General features: G+C 38.4%; 2 protein-coding genes across 2 annotated transcripts in view; both read left to right on the top strand.

The window, feature by feature from the left end:
• The window catches only part of LOC6566767 (protein Star), a 32,486-nt gene extending 17,692 nt beyond the window's left edge, over nucleotides 1–14,794 (top strand). Inside the window, exons 2-5 of the mRNA XM_001993168.3 lie at nucleotides 816–1,973; nucleotides 13,042–13,535; nucleotides 13,605–13,769; nucleotides 14,300–14,794. Coding sequence (XP_001993204.1) covers nucleotides 965–1,973; nucleotides 13,042–13,535; nucleotides 13,605–13,769; nucleotides 14,300–14,533 — 1,902 coding nt within the window. The 5' untranslated portion in view covers nucleotides 816–964 and the 3' untranslated portion in view covers nucleotides 14,534–14,794. The remainder of the gene's footprint in view (nucleotides 1–815; nucleotides 1,974–13,041; nucleotides 13,536–13,604; nucleotides 13,770–14,299) is intronic.
• A 4,336-nt stretch (nucleotides 14,795–19,130) lies between these two features.
• LOC6566749 (receptor-type tyrosine-protein phosphatase-like N) overlaps nucleotides 19,131–22,011 on the top strand; it is a 49,157-nt gene continuing 46,276 nt past the window's right edge. The window contains exons 1-2 of the mRNA XM_032739721.2: nucleotides 19,131–19,200; nucleotides 20,483–20,621. The gene's annotated coding sequence lies outside the window, so the exon portion shown is untranslated. The remainder of the gene's footprint in view (nucleotides 19,201–20,482; nucleotides 20,622–22,011) is intronic.

Genomic DNA, 22,011 nt, shown 5'->3' with positions numbered 1-22,011 from the left:
TCTGCTCTCCAACTATCTCGCTCTCCTTCGCTCTCGCTCTCTGTGCGCTACCCTACCACTTAAAAGACTCGAGCTGCTGCTGCTGCCGCTGTTTCTTCAGCAGCACCGTCTGGTCGGTCGGCTTGTCGGCTCGATTTTTGACAGGTGGTGCAGTTTGTATTCAATTTCTTTTGGGCCGTCGTCGTCGCCGGCGACGACTTTTGCTCTTGGGCTCTTGTGTTGAGTTTTTTGGGTTCTCTTCTGCTGCTGCTGCTGCTTCTTGTGCGTTTCTTATTCTTTTTTTGGAATGTATTTTTGCCTATTCATAAAACAGCAAATGAGTTCAGACAGCCGACAGCTAACAAAAGATTACCCAAAGAACAGGCAAACACACACACAGCTATACACACACACACACAGACAGACACACGCACACACAGCGCATGCTCGAAGGATGCTGAACACAGGCTCTGAACTCAATTCTCAGTTGAGTTGTGAATTCAGTTCAATGCACTTTACTAAATTAGTTTTTATATACCCTGTCTTATTAGTGGGGTATGTGAAGGTATTTGAGAGAGAAAGCACTTAATTATATTTATCATGCTTTGATTGATTTAGTTTTCCCAAAACAACTATAAGTTCAAATCAATCATATTTATCAAAATTGGAAAGAGCAGCATTAATGTCCATGTGAATGCTTTGAGAAAGCAGCATTATAATAAGTATGCATATTTATAGGGTATCTTAAAGTCATGCTAAGTAAACATAAATGCCATTCATACAATTTAAAACGCACGCACATGAAACTAATTGGATTCTCTACTTTACTTTTTCAGTTGTGTTGTGGTTTGCCAGGATGCAGAAGAGGCGGCATTAGCCAGGAGCAGCAACAGCTAAGCAACGAGGACGGGAAGCGAGAAGGAAGGAGCGAAGGAGTGAGTGTGTTATCCTAGAGGCGAGTCTAGATTGCAACAAGAAGAACAACATGTCACAGCAAGTGTATTCGGCGCATCCAGCGCTGGCCGCTGAGCAGCTGGCAGCGCCAAGCAGCTCCAACAACAACAGCAGCAGCAACAACGTCGGCAGCAGCAGCAGGCGGAAGACCACGCCCAAAAAGTATACATTAAGCAGAAGCTGTGCGGCGCTAGCAGCGGCAGCTGCAGCTAAAGCAACAACAACAGCAACAACAACAGAAACAGCAACAACAGCGACAGCAGCAGCAACAACAGCGGCAACGAGTGGCAAGGAGTCGTGCAACACGCGCAAAACGCAACCAGCGCGAACAAACTTGGCTGCTGTGGATGATGATGATGACATCGAGTGCGAAGATGTGGACGATGTCAACTTTGGCCAACAGCAGCAGCAACAGCAGCAGCAGAGGCAACCAACCAAAGACAATGGCTACGATGAGACGGATCATGTGCAGCTGCGTCACAAGCGGCACAGTCGACAAATGTCAGATAGAGGCGGCGGCGGCCGAGCGGGTGGAGTGGGTGGTTTGGCTGGCACGGCGACAGGTGGTTCAATGAGCGATTTGAGCAGCGTGATTAGCTCACCATCGGCCAGCACTGTTTCGTCGCCGCTGTCGACGCCGACGCGAACGGCGCCATTGCAGCTACAATTGCAGCACAGCCATCAGCATCAGCATCATCATTGTTGCCACAAGCAGTCAAAAGCTGCAGCGTCGGCCGTATCACACCACCAGCCACAAAAACATCAAAATCAACAGCACCAGCAGCAAAATCAGCAGCAGCAACAGCACCAACACCATCATCATCATCATCAAAATCATCATGCGGCTGCTGCTGCTATTGCTGCCTCTGCCGCAGCCGCTGCAGCGGGCTGTGGCGCCAACTCCTCGTCAGCCTGCAAGAGCAAGAAACTTGATCCGCGCTTCAGTCCGTCACCGTATCGCCAGCTTTTGCCCATTGCCCTGTGCCTGCTCTCGTTTGCGCTCGTCTTTGCCACGTTAATTGTTTACATGGACACGACAGGTGAGAAAACTGAAAAAAAAAGCAAACGAAAAAATTAAGAAAAAAATATTTTAAAAACGCTCTAAGCACACATGCAAATGCCGCCCCCTGCCAACGTCTTCCCCCCACTGGGGTATTTTGAATATTTGTCATCATATGCATAGGGCAAGCAGCAATATATATATATATACATGTATATATATATTCCTTATCACCATCAACAGCTAATATATATCAAATATAGCCCTGACCCATTTGAACTAATCTGCCTGAGAAGCTTTTCCTAATGAATTTTACACAAATGGTAATTTGTTGTTGGTCAGATCAGATCAGATCGAACTGAGAATAGTTTAGAATATAGTCTAAAGTTATCACACGAAAATTAAGTCTTAGTCTAAAATATACATTTGTAGGAACTTTACTTTACCATTAGTTTAATTATGCTATTCAAAGTATATTTTTCATATGATTTATGTTAAAACAAACTTAACTCAGCTGCCACATGCCACATTTGTTATATTCATGTCAACTAGGGTATTTTATCTTCGGCACTCTTCGCTGCATATATTATTCATATAAATTTGATATCTTTGGCATATGTCTCATCTGTTTATTTTCTGCCATTTTTTTTCTTCATTTAAATTTCTTTTTTGTAAGTTTTTTTTTTTTGTATACTTCCACCGGATGTAGGCTGTGTTTGCCTTTGGCTGCCTGCTGTCCTTTCCTGGGCACACTTCTCAGATTAGTTTACGCATCCTTCTAACTAGCCGGACGAGCCGAGCTCTCGTTGCCCACATACCTCATACGTGACCTGCTTAGTTGCTTGTCAGCGCATCTTTTGTCAATAGATCTTTCTTCTTTCTTTTTTTTTTTGTTTTTTTTGTTGTGTGTTTTCTGTTTTGGCTCCTTTTTTGCCTCGTTATTTCTTTGGCTTGGCGCAGTGGCGCTTCCTGTCAACAACAACAACAGCAACAAAAACAAACAAGCAAACACCAGCAGCAGCAGCAGCAAAGTTTGCCGATGACGTCTCACTTGGCAACAGCAGCTGCTGTCATAATGTCAGCGGCGGGGCAAGGCGACACGTGCCGCCTACAAAGGCGACACCGCTGCAAACGCCAAAAGAATTTCTAATTTGCCATTTGATGAGTGGCAGTGGCCCCAAACAGATATGGCCAACAGCAACTGCATCTACAACAGCGACAACAACAGCCACTTACCAACTGCCATGGGGCACAAAGTGTCGCCGAAGTGTTGCAAGTTTGAGCAGCACAAAAGTGCATGCCACGCAGATACCTTTTAATTTGATTGCAAAAGTTTGGCATACGTTAATGAATATGTCAAGTTTAAATAAACTGGCTTTGTTGTAAGACAGGAACAGCTGCAAAGGCAGCTATTGAAACTTAACAGAAATTTACAACAGTTGGTTGGTCTTCAAACGCATTAAAGAAGTCACAAGTTCTTTCGCTAAAGAGTGTCAAACCGAAACGGATTTAGGTTATAATTCCGATTCTGGTACCAACAGTTTAAAAAATCCGGTTTTTTTTATTTTAAAATTTTGTTTAGAAGGTGTATAAAGGTATGCGGTTCCGATTCCGGTTTCAGTTTGTGAAGCCGTTTTAATTGTATTCGGACTATATTTTTTTGTGGCAAAGCTTTAATAATATTAGAATGAAATTATAATTTCTTAACAAATATTTTAATCAATTTAATGCGTAGAAATGCATTTGGTTTTTAAATTTAAATGTAATATTGCTAATGCTATTAGAGATATGAAATTTAGTAAGTAGCTTACAACATTTGCCCGATTCATACAATATCATATCCGTTGATAAGTGATCGTGTCGTGTAATTAAGAGAAATGTACTTGCTTTAATTGAGAGACGAGAGAAACCTTGTCTTAATTGATACACACCTCCCTCACCACTCTTCTCAGCTAGTTAGTCGTTTAGTGCAAGCATAGAAACCTTGTTAGTTGATTTACTTAGTTACTTATAATGCGATGACTCATCGCTCGCTGATTTGCCCACATGTATATATACATAAGTGGATTTAGTTACAACTGGACTATGACTATGACTATGTCATCCATACAAATTATATGTCCCAGACACCATGATCAGCCAGTCTCGTCGTCGTAGTCGTAGTCGGATGAGGCAATTTTCTTTTAATTCGCTCAAATATTTTGTTATTGCGAGGCGACGTCGCCGATTCCAATGTGGAATATGTGCATATAGTACGACGATGTGGTTATATATAGGCGAAAATAAATTTGCTTAATTTGTGGCCCTGTGTGTTTCTCAATGAAAGCGGACAAGCGAAATTGTTGTTGCTGTTGCAACACTGAGCAACAGAGGCCTTTTCTTTGCCCTTCTTCTTCTTGTTCGCCAAGTGGCTACGATTTGTGGTGGTGGTGTAAATGTGCCTGTTGGATCATCAGCGCTGACTCATACCCCTTTCTAAATGACTAAGGGCGAACTACGTCTGCTTGGCGGCTGCTTGATTGCTTGCTTAAACGCTCCTCTTTCTTTCTACTCCAATGAGACCCAAAAAAATCAATGGCAATCCATTGTGCGTGTGTGTGTGTGTGTGCATGTGTGTGCGTGTGTGTGTGTGTGCAGCTGTGAAGCAACACTTAATCTCATTGCACAGTGACTCAAAGCACATTGAACAATTGAGTAATTATTTAGTATATCAAAATATATACTTAAAGCAAGCCACTCTCTAAAGGAAACGAAAAACGGATTTAATATGCATATAGTATTAAAACATTAATCACACAAATCCTTAAAAAATAATCATGAACAGTAAAACTTTCTTTTCATACGCTAAAATAAAATAATAAAGCAAGGCAAAAGTTACGCTCACCACTAAAATAAACACCGATTGGGCAATTAGTTTTTGCTTTACTTGAAATTAAAATTAATCCAAGAACTTAAACTTAACAGTTTTATTAACTTACCATTGAAAAATGTGAAAGATTGTATAAAGAAGTTGTGAAAAATATATCAAGGGCCGAAGCGAACAAGGCCGATATGTTGTTTAGTAGTTTAAATACGAATTTTGATAAGATCTCGACAAGCGCTGTCTTATTACATGTTATTTTTATGTTTGTTCATTATTTAATACGTTTACTCCACTGTGCGTTAATGGATAAGGAGTGCATTGTAAATTCCGTTGAAGTACAAGTAATTTTCTCTGCTTACTGCCGTTCCTTGTCGTTGTTGTTGTTGTTGTTGTCGTTGCTGTGAGCTTCCTTTGCATGAAACGATTCCTTCCGCCTACCGCCTTTGTCTTACGAAATGAAATATATGCAAATTGTGCAGTGAATTAAAAGTCGATAAAGACAGAGTGCCAACTTGCAGTAAACAGACTGTCTGTCAGTCACTCAGTCAGTCTGTGTGTCTGCCATTCAGTCAGTTATTCAATCAGTCAGCTGTTTGCCACCCACTTTTTAGTGTCGGCTGCTGTTTTGCTAGATCTGATGTTTTTTTTTTTTTTTTTTGGTTTTTGGCTGTCGCCACGTAGACTAGACGGGGCTTGGCTTCGCTGCGCTGCGCTGTTGGGCGTGGTAGTTGCCACTTGGCTTGCAACAGCTTGACAGCTTGTGGCTTTTGGCTGGACGGTTGGATGGCTGGCTGGCTGGCAGCTCCAGTTTTATGGGACTCCATTGATGGCTCTATTAGGTTTATACGAGCATACGGATTCATAAACCATAATAATATAAATGAGCACGCTGTGCATAAATTAGATGCGCCACAGCAACAAAAAGCCGCTAAGTCACATCAATTTCGAACACGTTCCGCCGTGTGGCACAAAAGGTTGCTTGACTGCGGCTGGTGCTTCGAAAATTCTTCAAATCATTCCAGATCAAAACATAAATATTGTGAACCCCAAACAGCGCTTATTAAAGTGACAAATTCTTGTGGCGGCTTCCCAACGTCTCTTGGCATTTAGTTTTGTTTAGTCTTTGGCTTCTCATTCATACCAAAAATGTAACCTCGACCATGACTTTACAGAATGAAATTCCAAAACTAACCATCGGCTTTTTTTTCTCTACTTTTCTGCTTTTCGTTTTGGTCTTCTTTATTTTTTATTTTTATGCTTGCCTACGCTCTTCTTTTTCTTTTTTTTTTTTGTTACAACATTTCTCTTCTGGCGTCCTCGGCCTCTTTTTATGGCCGGTCACACAAACCAAACCAAACCAATCCAATCCAATCCACAATCCCCCAGCTCGTTGTAAATGTCACGTTTCAGCTTTGAGACGCTACTTGATCATGATCCATCTAGATGATAATGATGATAAAATGATGAGTGTCGGTGCGGTTCAATGAAAGTTACAAAACTCTTTTCGTTCTTTTGTTTTGCATTTCTGTACTATCTGTGACTATCTTATCGTTATCTTTCACAAACCTTGAGCAATAAAAGCTTATTTCTATTTTTAATATTATGGCAAACAAATAGATAATTGAGTTTGCACAAAGTGCGCTCTTAGTCATCCATTGAAAGAATGCACCACTTAATCTAGACTATTTTGCAACTTTCTTTGGACAATAAACATTCCTTTCTATACAATCTGTCATTCTGCTCGGTATTGTTTTCTGATAAGAGGTTGTTAATTACAGTCAGGTATTTTTCTTATTAACACAATCTGTGGCAATAAGTTTAAATAGCCTACAATTGTTGTTTGTATTTGGTGTTGGATGTCATTTATTAGTATACGCTTTGAAAGCTGAATCATTTAAAATGGGAGAAATATCGTTCGTATGAACAAGTCGATCTCTAAGAATAAGAGAATGGTATACAAGTTCTCTTTTTTTTATATGTTTATTAAATATACAGGGAGCTAAAGAACTTAAAGTTAACTTAAGTTGTCTTGATTGCAGTGCTTCACCACAAATATACCCTTTGCTGCCTCAGTCTCCCTCTGTTTCGCTCATTTCTCTGCTCCTATTTGATTTGGCCATAATCCACACATAGCCTACTTATCAACACCTTTGGTGTCACCTTTAGATTGAGTTGCCTGCCAGCGCGCTAGAGGCAAGAGGCCCGCCCCACTTTGATGGGGTGGGCTGGCGTCAACGTTTCCACAAGGTTTCCACATTTCGCATTTTGTTGACATCGCGTGGCGCATCTGCACGATTCTTGTGTTTGCCTTCGCTCGGGTTGCACTCATGTCTGGCAAATGTCATTAGCCCCACCTACCACAATAACAACAACAAGAAGAAGAAGAAGAACAAACAGAACAACAGCCGCATAAATCGCATTAGCCCAAATCTTGAAACGTTGCCACATTTTGTTGTTGCCTTTTGGCGTCTCTTGCTTGTTTACTTGTTTGGGGGCCAAGTGCGGCAAATCGTATCAGAAGCATTAATCATTCATGCTAATCAGGCATTATCTTCACACTTCTCGACTGTCATTGTTGCTGTGGCTCTGACAATTTGCAAATTGCCGCCTTAATTGAAATTTACAACCCAACACACACACACACACACGCACACACACATTTTGACACTTACACTAGCAAACACTAATGACTTAATTCCCGCTAAATCGCACGCAGCGACAACTTCCATTCATCCTCCTCCCAACTGTGTTGCAATTCCATATGCTTGATTATTTTGTGTCCGTTACTCGCTTCTAAGCGGTATTTACAGCACGTACTTGTTACAGTAGTCACCCGTTAACTAAAAAACTTTGCAGAATTGCAGAAATTCATACAAGAAATGATGAAATTTATATTTAACATTTTAGAGATTGTGATTTTTTTTTATAGAAAACGAATTAAGTGTTTCTGTAAAGTTTTAAATATTAGACAACTTTTTTTTCCTTGGTCAAACTTCTATATATTTGTTGTAAATTTGGAAAATATTTCTATACAGGTAAATTTATTTTTAATTTAAAATCCAATTTTTTCCAAATCCATCTTTCGAGCAAGCACTGTAGTTGAATACAACCCCCGCCCCCTGCCGGTTCAATTCGCCCCTGCCTTGCCCACCGGATGCCGCCCTGATGCCCTTTTGCCCTGTGCCTAGTGATTCATAATTTCATGTTAGCAGTGCTTGCCACCCCCGCAAGCTCGCTCGCTGTTGCCACTGCTGCGCTCTGCCACAGATCAGAGACTTGCCAAAGCGTTCCCTCCTCTCCCGCACTGCTCTGCGCTGCTCCCCTTCTGCTTGCTGCACTAAAGCGCAGCGAGTGCTCAATTTGAAAAGCAAAGCTCAACGAGCATTATCACAGCATGCGCCATGTGGTTTCACTGGTTGCAGTAGTTGGTGGTACGTGGCTCAATGCCACCCGCATTTGGGTTTCAGGTTATTAGCAACCCTCGTTGCGCAATTGCGCAATTTCTTCTCTTTCTTCTGCTTCGTGTGAGGTTCCCTGCCCCCGTCTCTCTCTGTCTCTCTCTCTGAGTAGTTTGCTAAAAGACTTTCAAGTCACGCAGCCATAATGCAAATTTGACATCTTTATTATAATTAAATTAGGTTTCACGACAAATAATTTGATGGAAGGGTTCACTGTAGTAGTTCCTCTTGAACCATTTCATTTTGAGGTTAGGCATAAATGGCAATGCCAAAACCATAAAAATTTAATTACCTTAAGCATTTATTATACATATATCAAACACCATCCAATCGCCATCAACTTAACAGCTCCATTTTGAGTTACTAGTCGCATTCCTCTTGGCCAAATCTTTAGCTATTGTTAATCATTTAAGGCAATGCTGATTCCCAACATTTTCTCCTCCCTGCGCGTTCCGCTTCATGCTAGTTTCGCTACAGTATTGTAAAATATATATATATATATATATATAAATGTATATTATAAAATATATAATAAAAAACTTTTTCGGTCACAAAATGACCATAAAGTTTATTATAATGTTGTACGTATGAAACAGTTGCTGGCGCTGGGCTCATAAAATGCCAACAATAATTTTTTTTGGCCAAAACGACGACAATTTAGTAATTTGGCTAGGCACACCTCCACCCCCGTCTTGCCTAAAAAAAATGAAACGCGACGGCAATGAAATGAAATGCTCAAGTGAAAACTTGGACTAATTAACGCAGTGCTGCGGCCGTAATTTAAAAGGAAAGTGCGCCACGCTTATGAGACAACAGCAGCCACAATGAAAACTATGAAAAAAAAAGAAAGAAAATGTATACCCACTATTAGTGGCAGAAATCTGATATCACAGACTGTATAGTATTTGGAACGGGTATCGCATTGCATCAGCTCGACAGCAATTGGGCGATTAGAGGTTAACAGTGTGGTTTCTAGACTCGTCTACCAGCAGATTATTTCAATATAGCTATTGTTGTGATAAGACGAAATGAATGGGAATAAAATAAAATAACGACAGCTGCTTTAGAAACTGCTTAACTGATCAAATTTGTAGCTGGCTTAGAGACAAATCTGCCAGCGGAAAAAAATAAAATGAAATGAAATAGCAGTTTTTGAAACCTATTTTTGAATTTACTACTACGTAGCAGCAAGCGCAACAGAAATTTGCTCTGCTTTTGCTACTGCTGCGAACTTTAACAGAGCAACAGCAGAGCCAATACCCGAAATAGCTCTAGCAGCCATTCCCGTAGCAGTTCTGTTAGCAGCTACGCGCTGCAATCAAGTATACGCTTGTTATAGCAGTATTAAAAACGGTGCAATTGCTCTCGCTCTGTTCTTGTTGTTTCTGCTATTGCTACAAGTCCATTTCAGTTATTTGCTATGATCGCTGCTAATTCTCTGTTAAATTTCTTAACTACAGCTGTAGCAATAGAAAATGAAAAACTACGAGTTATCCCAGCATTTTTAATCGCTGACTTTTAGCTTATAGAAACAAACCGAAATGAAATGAAACAGCAACAGCTGCATTGGGCAAAGAAATGAAGTGGAATGGAACAGTGGCAGCTGCGCTGAAGAGCACCGTTAAATGTGCGCATATGTAAATCCCCATTTGGCACAATCAAAAAAAAAAAAGGAGAAGGAGAAGAACTTAAAGTGAAATCGGGCCTCGGGCGCAGTAATTTTGGCGTCAAGAAGAAATAAACGCTGACATTTCTAATTAGAGCGACAAGGGAAGAGCGAAGGGGTCGACAGTGGTCGTCGCGTCGTCTCGGGGTGGCAAGACAAATGACGGGGCAAGGCCCAAAAAATAATTCGAAGCAACGTTTAATTGCGGTTAAGCGACGGCGTTAAGCTTCAAAACCTGAGACCGATGTTGTTGCCCCCTCGGGGTTAGGGCCAGGACTTGTTCAGGGGTAGCTGCTGACTCAAAATATAGTTGTGTGCTCCGCCCTATTCAATAACTCAACAAAAGCCACACACACAACTTTTTTCCATGCATTTTCAATTACAAGAGCGCTTAAAGTTTGTTGAATAAAGCGTAATCAAAGAGCAATAAAAACAGGAACAGCTACAAATGAATATATAAAAAAAAATGGTTGAAAAACTTTTGTATTTGCTTTTCTTTACAAAGCGGGGCAATTTTACCCTTGTTGTGTAATATTTGTATGGCCTGGATTGCATGTTGCCCCTGTACTCTGCTGTCCGCTCCCTGCTCCCTGCTACTCATTTAGTTTGTTGTATAATTCATTTCTAATGCCACTTTTATTATTGATTTCTACAACTCCGCGCATCAAGTCCGGGTCGCTGTTTGCGTGTAATTGCTGCCCCTCTATTCAAAATGGCCTGTTTCCATGTCGTCTGTTAATGTGTGTGTGATAAGAGGCTATTGTTGTTATATATATTGCTAAATTGTTGGTGCCTGTTGTCTGGTGTGTTGTGCATGTGCCAACAAGCTAATAAATTACACTGAACAGCGCTGATTTATTGGCCAAGACAAAGCGTATCGAACCCAAAGCGTGTCTAATCTAACTAGGTCGATCTTCAACCGGGCTAACTGAGCATGCCCCGAACTTAACTAGTTACAGAAGGTCTCTGCACTTCAATCGAGAATCGAGAAGCGTTGAGCATTTGTCAGACTTATCGATTGGTTTTCTATATGCAACCCTCAAAAATATAGAAAAGAAACTGTTCCATTCCACTTTGTAGCCGGTTTTTGTTTTTAAATATTTATATTGGTATAATCAAGTTGTGCAAAATTATGTAATGGGCAGAGGGAAGCCATAAAGTATATATACTTTTGATCAACATCAACAGACGAGACGATCTGACCTTATCCGTCTGTACATCTGCATAAACAAGTCGATATTAAAGTCTATAGCAGCTAGAGATTAAAAACGTATATATATATATTGTCTATCTGCTTATAGTATGCAGAAAGTGTTTATTTATTTTGATCGATAACTGCCCCCGTTTCGTCAATAGCAATGCGAATCGATTTCCAATAAAGATAAAGCCTTTTAGGTGATATATAATATACCCTGACATATTATTGATCAACTGTGCGAATTTGATTAAGATCGCAGATTTCGTTAAGCAAAACTTGTTTTCATATTCATTTCATTTCATCTCCTGGCAGAGCTGTCTCAACTAGAGCATTCTAGCATGTTTTATATTAATAAAAAAAAAAGATTCCTTCGCAGTTGGGTAACTCATTGATGTAAAAGTCTTTAAATTTGAAGTCAAACCTTTCCCTTTCTTCAAAATGCTTCCATAATGCTTCATGCCACATTGATGTGGCCATCAAAGCGAGCAGTTATCTTGGACACGCCTCTGCTGCTTTTTTTGTTGTTGGTGGCAGGCAAGCTGTATGTTGTGGCCCTCTAGCCAATCCATTCATGCATATGCGCAACACTTGCACAATTGCCACAATTACGAGTACATTTTATATTTTAATTTCTTTTGACTTTTACCGAGCATTTTGTGTTGGTTTTTTCTTTCTTTCTATCTTTCTATGGCCAGTTAAAAACGAAACAAAAAGTGGAAATTGGCGCAAGGAAAGTGTGAAAAGCAAATAAAACTAAACTACAACAAATCGTACTTCTATATATGGCATATATCATGACTACATGCATATATATATATATGTATGTATATATGAGTTGGGGAAGTAGCGCATGAGCTAAATATCAAAGGTTGTTGTGGTGGGCTCATTATATTTTATGGGCCTACCGGCCGGTTCCCCAAACGACCGCAGCGGTATAGTTTCAAGGCTCATTCGAGTCAGGTGAGGTCGCTGCCAAGTTATCTACGTTTTTATTTTTTCTGGTTCTCTCTTCTGGCTTATGCCACATTTGGCAAAGGCGTTTAGCCTTCGATACGAGACCGCCACACTTTTCACTTTCACTCGAAATTTGTATGCCAAAAGAGCATTATTTTTTTTATTTATTATTTTTTTTTTTTGGCGATGACAAATCTCATTAGTGTAAACGGATTTCATTATGAAATTTATGGAAATTTGTAGGTTTTGTAAAGCTCAAAGAAACTAACTTGGTAGCTACGTAAACAAGTTGGGATTGGAACATGCCTGCTCTGCCGTGAAACAATATGGAATTGAAACAGTTGGAGGCACGTGTTTGAAGTGTAGAGTGTACACTCAGAAAAAATCACCCTAAATTGTAGATTCGCATTACTTTTGGTATATTTCTAACAAGCTTTTTCATTTCTTAATTTAATGGTAGATTTTTCTAAAATTTAGAAACGCATTTTTGGCATTTTCGACTTAGCGCAAGCCTTTCTAATTTTTAGATGTTGATTTTCTTATATTTAGAAATTATTTCTAAAAACAAAAACAACTTTATAGTTTCAGATCGATTTTCTAAAATTCAGGCAATATTTTTTTGAGTGTAGAGTGTCTTAACCTGAAAACTTGTTTATGTAAATGCTGGCAACAATTACAAGAACCTATATATATGTATATTACATTCTTGACCGATTGTTATTAGAGGTTGGCCAATGCAAATCTGCAAATAGTTGGCGAAGCGTATCGCAGTTGATGCAGTGCACGCTATCAAAAGCGGAGGATGCTTCAGCTGCTGCCTGGTGCCTGCTGCCTGCTGTTAGTTTGCCAGTGTCCAGTGGTGCAACAACTTTTAATTAAATCCAATTACCCACTCGAGCAACAACACAACGATACAATGTTTAAAATAATAATAATAATATTTCTCTTTCGTTTCGTTTCGTTTTGCAGAAATCCGGCATCAGCAATTTCGGCTGAATATGTCGCGCGACTACGAGCTGAATAGCGTGGCCCAAGACGATCCCGCACTCATTGCATTCCTGCGCCAAATTCACATGCGCAAGTATATGTATATGGCCAAAAGCGCCACCGTCTCCAGCTCCAGCGGCAAGTCGCCGGCCGCCTCAGCAGCTGTACCGCCCGCCGGTACGGGCAACATCAGTAGTAGCAGCAGCAGCAGCAGCGGCAACAGCATCACCGATCAGCTGGCGCATTATGTGTCCGATTTGGTTGGCGGCAAACTCAATGGGGCAGTTATACAATCGTTAAGCGGTCCGCTGGCGCATCTGATAACGGCGCCCTGGCTGAGCGAGCAACTCGACTGGATGGGCGTGCTGATTGAGCCGGAGCCACGCTGGTATTTCGCGTTGCGCAAACAGAATGCGCAACGGCCACGCATGCAGGTGGTGCACGCCTGCGTCTCCCCAAATCCCTTTCCCAAAGAGGTAATTACCAATTGTTTTAAACATCCATATATCAATCCATATTAATGACTCATCTATTCATTTGGCCAGATCACCATACACAATGAGGATGTGCGCATAAACAGTTTGCACGATGAGGAAACATCGTGGTTCAATTCGCGTGTCAAATGCTTTCCGCTCTACACAATCATGCTGGCATGTGAGCGCACCGAATACGATCTGCTCAGTCTGGGCGTGCAGGGGCATGAGCTGGAGGTAAGCGCACAATCGTGCAGCAGTTGCACATATTTGGGCATTTCCACATAAAAAGCCAAGACGTTCACTGAACTGGATTCAATACTGGATTAGATTAGTTTACAAATGAATAGTAGGATCTTCAAATTAGACGGTTTATCGGTATAGAACAGCTCTCAACAGGACACTTCTAATGACATATTAGCTACTTATCGTAGTAGACTTTTACTAACAAATCTTGCTGTATTTCTGATAGAACCAAGCTTGATTTATTCTTCATGCACAATCCAATAAATGGCGATATTGAGTGTTCCTCATTAATTAATAAGCCAATCTAGTTTTGCAGTTCCGATCAGCAGGACAAGGAATTTTCTAACTCTTTCCTTTCTTCAAACTATTCAAAGCACATTTCGAAACTCGCGCTCTTTTATTATTTAAATATATAATAATTAAGATGAAAAGTATTTCTTGTGGAAATGCTCAAATATATTCATATTAATGTCAATGTAATCTAGATGTAATTTAAACGTTCTCTCCTTGCCACTTTGCAGATCTTGCAGACGCTGCCCTTTGACAAGATCAAAATCGATATAATCTCGATACATTTGCTGGATGATCACGAGGATGTGCGCGACTATGTGCAGAGCATAACAAAGTTCCTAGCGGGCAAATTCTACAAATTGCAGCGCAAAATCGGTCGCAACTATTTCTATCAACGCCTCAATGCCAGCGCCAGTCGTACGCGCAAGAAAGATATACTGCTGCTGAAGACCCCAATACAGTAACTACAACTACAACAGCAACATGTACATCAACATCAACCACAACAACAACAACGAAGAAAGGATTCAGCTATTAGAAATGTGCGTTAAATGTTAGTCCTCGATATGTTAGACTCGATAATAAAGTAGAGAGAATGCAATTAGCAACATCATAGAGCAACGACGCGTACTAAATAACAATACAAAAAACCAACTTTCGAAAAACTCAAAAAACGTTTATGTTATAATGATAATTATTACATATATATATATATATATATATATATACCATACAACAAAACAAACAAACACTATTCATATACATACATGTTAAATATTATAAATACACTTAAAACTGTATACCCATTATGATATACATATATACATACACCAACATATATATGCATTGTACGTTTAGTTTAGTTTCATTTTCATTGCTATGTTTTGTCGTAAGCAGAAAAACAAATTTGAAAACTGATTACCTTTTTTGTTTTTCCTTTTTCTATTTTTTTTTGTGTCGAAATTGTTTAATATTATCATTTTTTTCTGTGTCTAAGTTCGATACACAATGATTATGATTATGATTACGATTATGATTCTTTATATATATATATATATATATATAAATCGAAAACAAGCTCTAGCTAAGGTATTATGATTTTTGCTATAAGCTATGCTACATAAATATAGAAATTTAATTTAGGCGCGCCCCTAAACTTGTCTTGATCATTTATGTATAAATTTAATAAATTTACAACTATTATTTGTAACTGCTTTGCTATAAATATATATATCACTTTAGACTTCATAAACTACTTACACTACATACTATATTATATATCGGAATAGATAAACAACTATAAATTATTAACTATAGCTATGCGAGTTTATGTTAAATTGAATGCTTTATGTAGTAAACCATAAGTAAAAAATACATCAAAATCACTAAAAACAAAACACAAAATACAAATATTTAAATTATATTAAATTATTGAACCAAACCAAGCCCAAGCACATTCATACACACACACACACAACTCACACTCACCTATACACGATTATAAAAATAAATAAAAACAAACAAACAAAACAAAAATCATTGCAAAATCTGCTTTCAAAACTCATCTCATACTCATAGTTAAAAGTAAGCAAAACAAGGAAATTGATAAATATTAAAAACATTAACAAATTATAAATGAGGCAGCATTCAAAATAAAACTTGAAATATCACAAAACAAATAAAGAATTGCACTTAAAATTAGCAAAATAATACAAACAAAAAAATCACACACCAACAAATACATGCACATTTTTATGTATTAGCAAATAAATGTATGTAAATTAAATGTAGCTCCAAACAAATATAATAATAATTACAATTTATATAAAAGAGAACAAAAAAAAAAAAAAACACAATTACACACGTATTTCAATTACATTTTTAGTAATTACATAATGTATTATTATTTTGTATATTTCATTGCACACACACACACACAAACGAACACACAAACACAGTTGACGGTTGTTGTTGTTGTTGTTGCTGCAGCAATGTGAACTCGTTGCACCTCGCACTAGCACCACTCCCCTACTTACCCCCTCAAGCCGCCACAGCTTACAATTTTTTATGGAAACGAATATACTATTTATAATGAATACAACAAAAAATCAGTGCCTTTTACTTAGACTTTAAACAAATGAAAACCAAATTGTTTAAGCTTAAAAAATGATTATAGAACATGATGATATGTGTAAGTACTCAAGCACTCAAGAACTCAACTCAACAACCGTCACTTAGATAAAAAAAAAAATAAAGAAGAAAAACAACAACAATTGCCGCCTCTTAAACTTGCCTTATCGATGTTGTCAGTAGGCCCCATCTATATAACTATAACTATATTTAGATCTGTCAGTTAATCAAGTGTAAAACTCGCACAGTTACTAAACAAATCCGTCACAACAATTTATTTAAACGCTTTGTACAAAATCAAGAAAAAATCAACTACACACACACATACATACAAATACACACACACACGAAAACATCACGTTTAAATGTTAAGCTTAGCGCTAATTTGAAGGTTTTCTGTTTTAAGCCTAGTTTTAATTATTTAGTTGTGTATTTTTTTGTGTACATTTAGCGTTTAACCAAATTTTAAGTAGGCTTAATTTACATATATACATAAACAATACATTTAATTCGGCATCACACTCATACACATACACACATCAATACATAAATACACACACACAAACAGAAACACATACAAGAAAAAAAGGCTAAGCTCGAAATTATTTATAAAAGTAAGCAGAAACGAATACATTTTAGTAAATAATACATAAATAAAGCAACGAAAAATTCCAAAAAAAAAAAAAACAAAAAAATGAAAAGAATTATGTAGAAATTTGACTTTATCTGGCACAACAGGCATATACTAAAACTACATAAATATAAACTATATATCGTATACAAAGGGAAATTGTTTATCTTATGAAAGAAATGACTTACAAAAACAACTTTTGAATCAAACTATACAAAATGCGAAAATAAAACCAAATGCGGTAAATGCTAAAAATAATCAAACATATAGCTAGACACTTGCGAACAAATTGAAAACAGGCTTACACAAAACAAAAATAAAGGGATGAAATTACTGAAATTTATTAACTAAACCCAACAAAATTTACACAATAAATGAAATAAAGATTTACATAAAATGTAAAAAAAAACTTCTTAGTTTCTGAATAATGCCATAAAAAACGGTTTGATTAATTTTTATTTTTATTTTATTTCTCTTATTGTCATGCACATATTTTGTGAACAGTTCAAAATGGGTTTGATGTGATGTGCAAACGTGTAAGTATTTTGTATACAGTCGTGGCTAAGAAATGGGAATGCCTCATTTCCAAAGGTAATTCCTTATAATCTATTTTTAATTTACCTGCATTACGATTCTGATTACGATTCTGATTACTGAGCAAATTGACTTGTGAAGCCAACAATTAGTAGTCCACCACAGTGTTCTAATGCCTGTTTCGCATGTCTTCATATTCTTATTTTTATATTAAGAGTTGTAATTAACAAGCAACCATTAATCGAAATGATTTTAATCTGTTTGTTTCTCAAGCTGCTCACGTTAATTGCTATATTTCTACAATGCGGGTGCCTTCAGTCGCATCCCTAAAAGTAGGCAACACTTTTTAGCAGCTCGTTGTCAGCAACAACCTGTTGCACGCAACGAGTTAACGTGCCCACCCTGTACGCCTGTAAGCAAATGTGGTAAGTCGAAAGCCATTAAACCAACACTTAGTCAGGGCTTAGCTTGGAGTGGGTGGGTCGGAAGTCAAAGCATTGATCCCTTTTTAAGAGGCCACAAAGCCGACAGGCAACAAAACAGCAGCAGCGACGAGAACTCATTAAAACGGCCTTAGCATGCAGTTTGGCTTTTATCGAGTGCTAAAATTCATCCGCTATACGCAGTTTGTACGCATTGGGATTAAGAGAGCAACAGAGCAGCAGCAGCCGAGGTTGGTAAGGGTAAGACCATTGTCTGGGACATAGATTTTCAGATGCCTTCCAGCACTGTGGCGCCTAGAATGGCCTGGAAGCTTTTTATTTTTGTTTTTTTTTGGCCGCCCTCGCGACTGCAACAGGCTGTTGACGGAGCTTTTCTAGCTTGCGTTCTCTCTCAAATGCGCAAGCGTCGAGCTGACACACTAACACAAATGCAGCCAGTTGTGGGGCGGCGTGGGAGGAGCAGCTGCGCACGAAAGTGAAAGCTGCGACTTTCAAACTGTTGCGCTCAAGCTCAAGCATTTCAAGCTAAAAATCAATAGCAATAAGGTGCTGGCTAAAGCAAACAGCTGTCAACCTACGTCAACTGACAAGCACAAGAACGAAACGGACCAGACTGAAGTATGCTGCTGCTGCTGCCGCTTCTTCTTCTTCTTCTGCTGCAGCTTTTAGTGCTGCGCACAGTAGGCGAAATGGTTATTATTGCCTTTAAATTTGCTTTGCGTATGTTTTTGCCCAGCACTGTGCGACAGCTGTCACAATTGACAATTTAGAATTTAAAGTGTTAAAAGGATTAACTTGTCCATAAATAATTTTAGTCAGTCCTATTTAATTAATTAATTATTATTTTTATATAAAGTATTATATCAATAAATATAAAAATAAAAAATACAAATTTAAAAAGAAATTACTTCTGTTAGACATGATTTTCTCACTGCTCAAATCAGATATCATTTCATTCAGCTGGTTCTGGCTTTGCATACAAAAATTTAACTTAATGATAAGCAATTTTGGCCACTTATAAAAGACATTGGGCAATAGAAAAAGCTTGCTCAGAGCTTTCGCTGGATGGCGCGTGTGCCTAACCTACAGCACACAAGCAGAGCAACACTCTCACACACACACATGCTGGCAGGCGGGCAAAGTGCGTAGGAATTTGTAGGCAACAAACTGCTTTTGTACATATGCGAGTGTGTGTGTGTGTGTGAAACTCCGAAGAGGCAGCGACGAGTCGCAGGCTGCGCTGGCAGCACATAACGAACACGAACGTAATTTCAGTAGGACAGGCAGTCCTTCGACTGACGGTCAACGCGAGCAGCCACCAAAAAACTAAAGCCACTCAAATGAAATCAGCCAGCAGAGAACAGTGATAAATACAACAAAAAGCAAAAGAAATGTAAAGCATGTTTCTATCTAAATGTGTGTGTGTGTGAGTGTGTATGTTATATTTTATTTATGAATTCAAGCAAATATTTAATAACATTAAAGTACTGTATGAAAAACGAGAGAGAACAAATATGGCGACAGGGCAAAGCTTTCGACTCTTTTTTTTGCACATTTTTAATGCAAAGCGAGTTGATATAAAATTGACACTGAACTTCAATTGCTAAATTTATATGTATATAATCCAACTGTATATATCTATGTATGTTTATAAATATAATTCTGATATGTGTGACAACAACAACAACAAGAAAAAGAGCGCCGCGAAAGAAAATGCTGCATAATCTATGGCGCAAGCATATGGTGAGCTTAAGTTGCGGCTCTTGTTGCTATTTTTACAGGAGCACCAACTGCAACAACAACAATTACGTACATGTTAATTATAGAATGTATATGTGTGCGTGCGTGTGTGTGTGTGTGTGGGTGCGCGCAAAAGCAAGCAGGCGACAGCATAACGGACAATGTGTGCAAACAACAACAATGTAAACTTGACTTGTGCACACACATACAATCTAAGAAATGCGTGTGTGTGTGCGTGTGTGCGCTTATTGCGTCGCCATACTCTCTCTCTCTCTCGCACACTCTTTGCCTGTGCATATGTGTGTGTGTGTGTGTCTGTGTGTGTGGGCGTGCGACAATTTTTCACCTTATTTTTGTTGCTTTGTTGCTGGCCATAAACATTGACGGTGAGGCGCCCTCTGGGCAATTAGATGCCCGGAATCTGCTACCCACTCGCACGCCCACAACACATTCACTCTCAGTCTCTCTATGCCTCTCTCTCTCTCTCTCTATATATCTCTCTTTTCATAGTAACGTCATCGTGAGCCTGCAAACACCTGCGGTTCGCCGCCTGCCCGCATACACAAATACACAAATACAAATACAAACAACACACACACACACACACATATGCTCACATATTTACACACAAATCGAATTGCCGGCGCTCTTACAAGCTCACTCAGTGGCTCTCTTCGATTTGCGCTCTCTCTCTCAGAGCCGCAGTCAGAAAAAAAAAACAGTAATATCAAGCGGCCGCTGCTGCTGCTGTCGTCAGTCGCTGACGTTGTTTGCGTCAAAAAGAAGTTGTTGCTGCCTACGAGCATAAAGTAAACCAAAAAAAAAAAGTAAAAAAAAGAAAATAGGAAAAGTAATGTGAAATTAAGTCATATATTTATATATATACATATATATATTGTAAATGTATGTGTGTTGTGTGTTATGCCTCTTTTCAGTTAGTCAGGAAGTCCGCAACTAAACTATAGCCTCCACCAACAACAATAAACAAACAACAACCATTTGCATGTCTTCGTTCGATTGGGCTGAAAATGATATAAAAAACTACATGAGCAGCGCTATAAATGTCAAACTGAGGTAAGTCGCACAATATAATATATACATTGCGAGTGCAGTTAAATGATTTGACCTTTGACGCTTGTGTGTGCGCCTGTGTGTGGCAACAGGTGCGTCCGCCTCTCGCCTCTAGCCACTTGCTACCCCTTGCCACTCCGCAATAACCTCTATATTTGCCGCCCAAGAATAAAAGAGGCAAGCAACACACAAGAGCAAATGCGAAATGCAAATTTGCCCAACAGCGCCAATTAGCGATTTGTGCTACTCTCTCTCTTTAAAAATGTGTTCAGGTGGTGTACAGGTGGTAGTCACTGTACAGGTGCAGGGGCTGCTCTCCCATTATCATCATCATCTATTCAAATTCAATAGATTATATTATTATGCAAATTTTGAGTTATCTTTCGAAGAAGCTCATAAGAGGTGCAAAAATTCAAAGAGCCACAATTCGTTTCCGTTTCCGCTTCCGTTTATTTTTCATGTTAATTTTGTGTAGCATACTTCCAGGCATCACAAAAATCCTATACCAAAGAATAGCAGCAGTTTTCTGATTTAAAAGGTGGCTTAAGAGATGAAGCCAAAAAGAAATATATATAAAATAAAGTAAATAAAAAATATATTGAAATTATTAAATCAAATTAAATATTGAGAAATATTGAGTATATGTCTGAAATTTGCAACTCAGTAAATAAAGTAAAAACATTTATCTTATGCACTCCAAAGATACACAGCAGTCAATTTATAATTTCAGTGCGAAGTTGAAGATTTTATTATATTTATTATGTTTTTATGTTGAAGATTTTATTATATTTATTATGTTTTCTTTTTATTGTATATCTACCCTCTGCTCGATCCCACAACAAAGAATTAATTATTCGACCGATTGTTTTTATGACAACTGTATAATATTAATTTGGGATTGCAGTAAATCGATACATATATATATATATATATATATTCAGTTTATCAAGATACCTTTAAAACTCAGCAACAAATAGAATGTGAAAACATGTTTATGTGAGACATGTTTCTAAGCAGCAACATTAATTTAATGATTGTCTCTAGATAAAAGACATTAATGCGATAAATAACCAGTTTCATTATTCGCAGGTAGTAAATCTGTCCTTAGACCATGATATGCCTTGGCTTCATTTAAAAAGAGGGTCGCATTTGCGAAATTTTTAGTAGAGGGAAAGCATCGTTATATAAGAAAAAATTGTCGTCAGGGTAGAAGAAACTGTTTCCATTTTCTGATATATATATTTAGGCTTGTCACAAACATATTTTATAGTGTTAATAACTAATTAAGATTGTTTACTGTTTGGTGAGCACTTTGTGGAATTTAAATATGAGTTTCGCTGGTTTCAGGTCAACTAACTAACTATGCTTAGTTTGCGAACATATTCAAATTGAC

Source organism: Drosophila grimshawi, unplaced genomic scaffold, assembly GCF_018153295.1.
Source record: "Drosophila grimshawi isolate 15287-2541.00 unplaced genomic scaffold, ASM1815329v1 contig_1377, whole genome shotgun sequence".
Taxonomy (NCBI): Eukaryota; Metazoa; Arthropoda; class Insecta; order Diptera; family Drosophilidae; genus Drosophila; species Drosophila grimshawi.
This window is presented reverse-complemented; position numbering and strand designations above follow the sequence as displayed.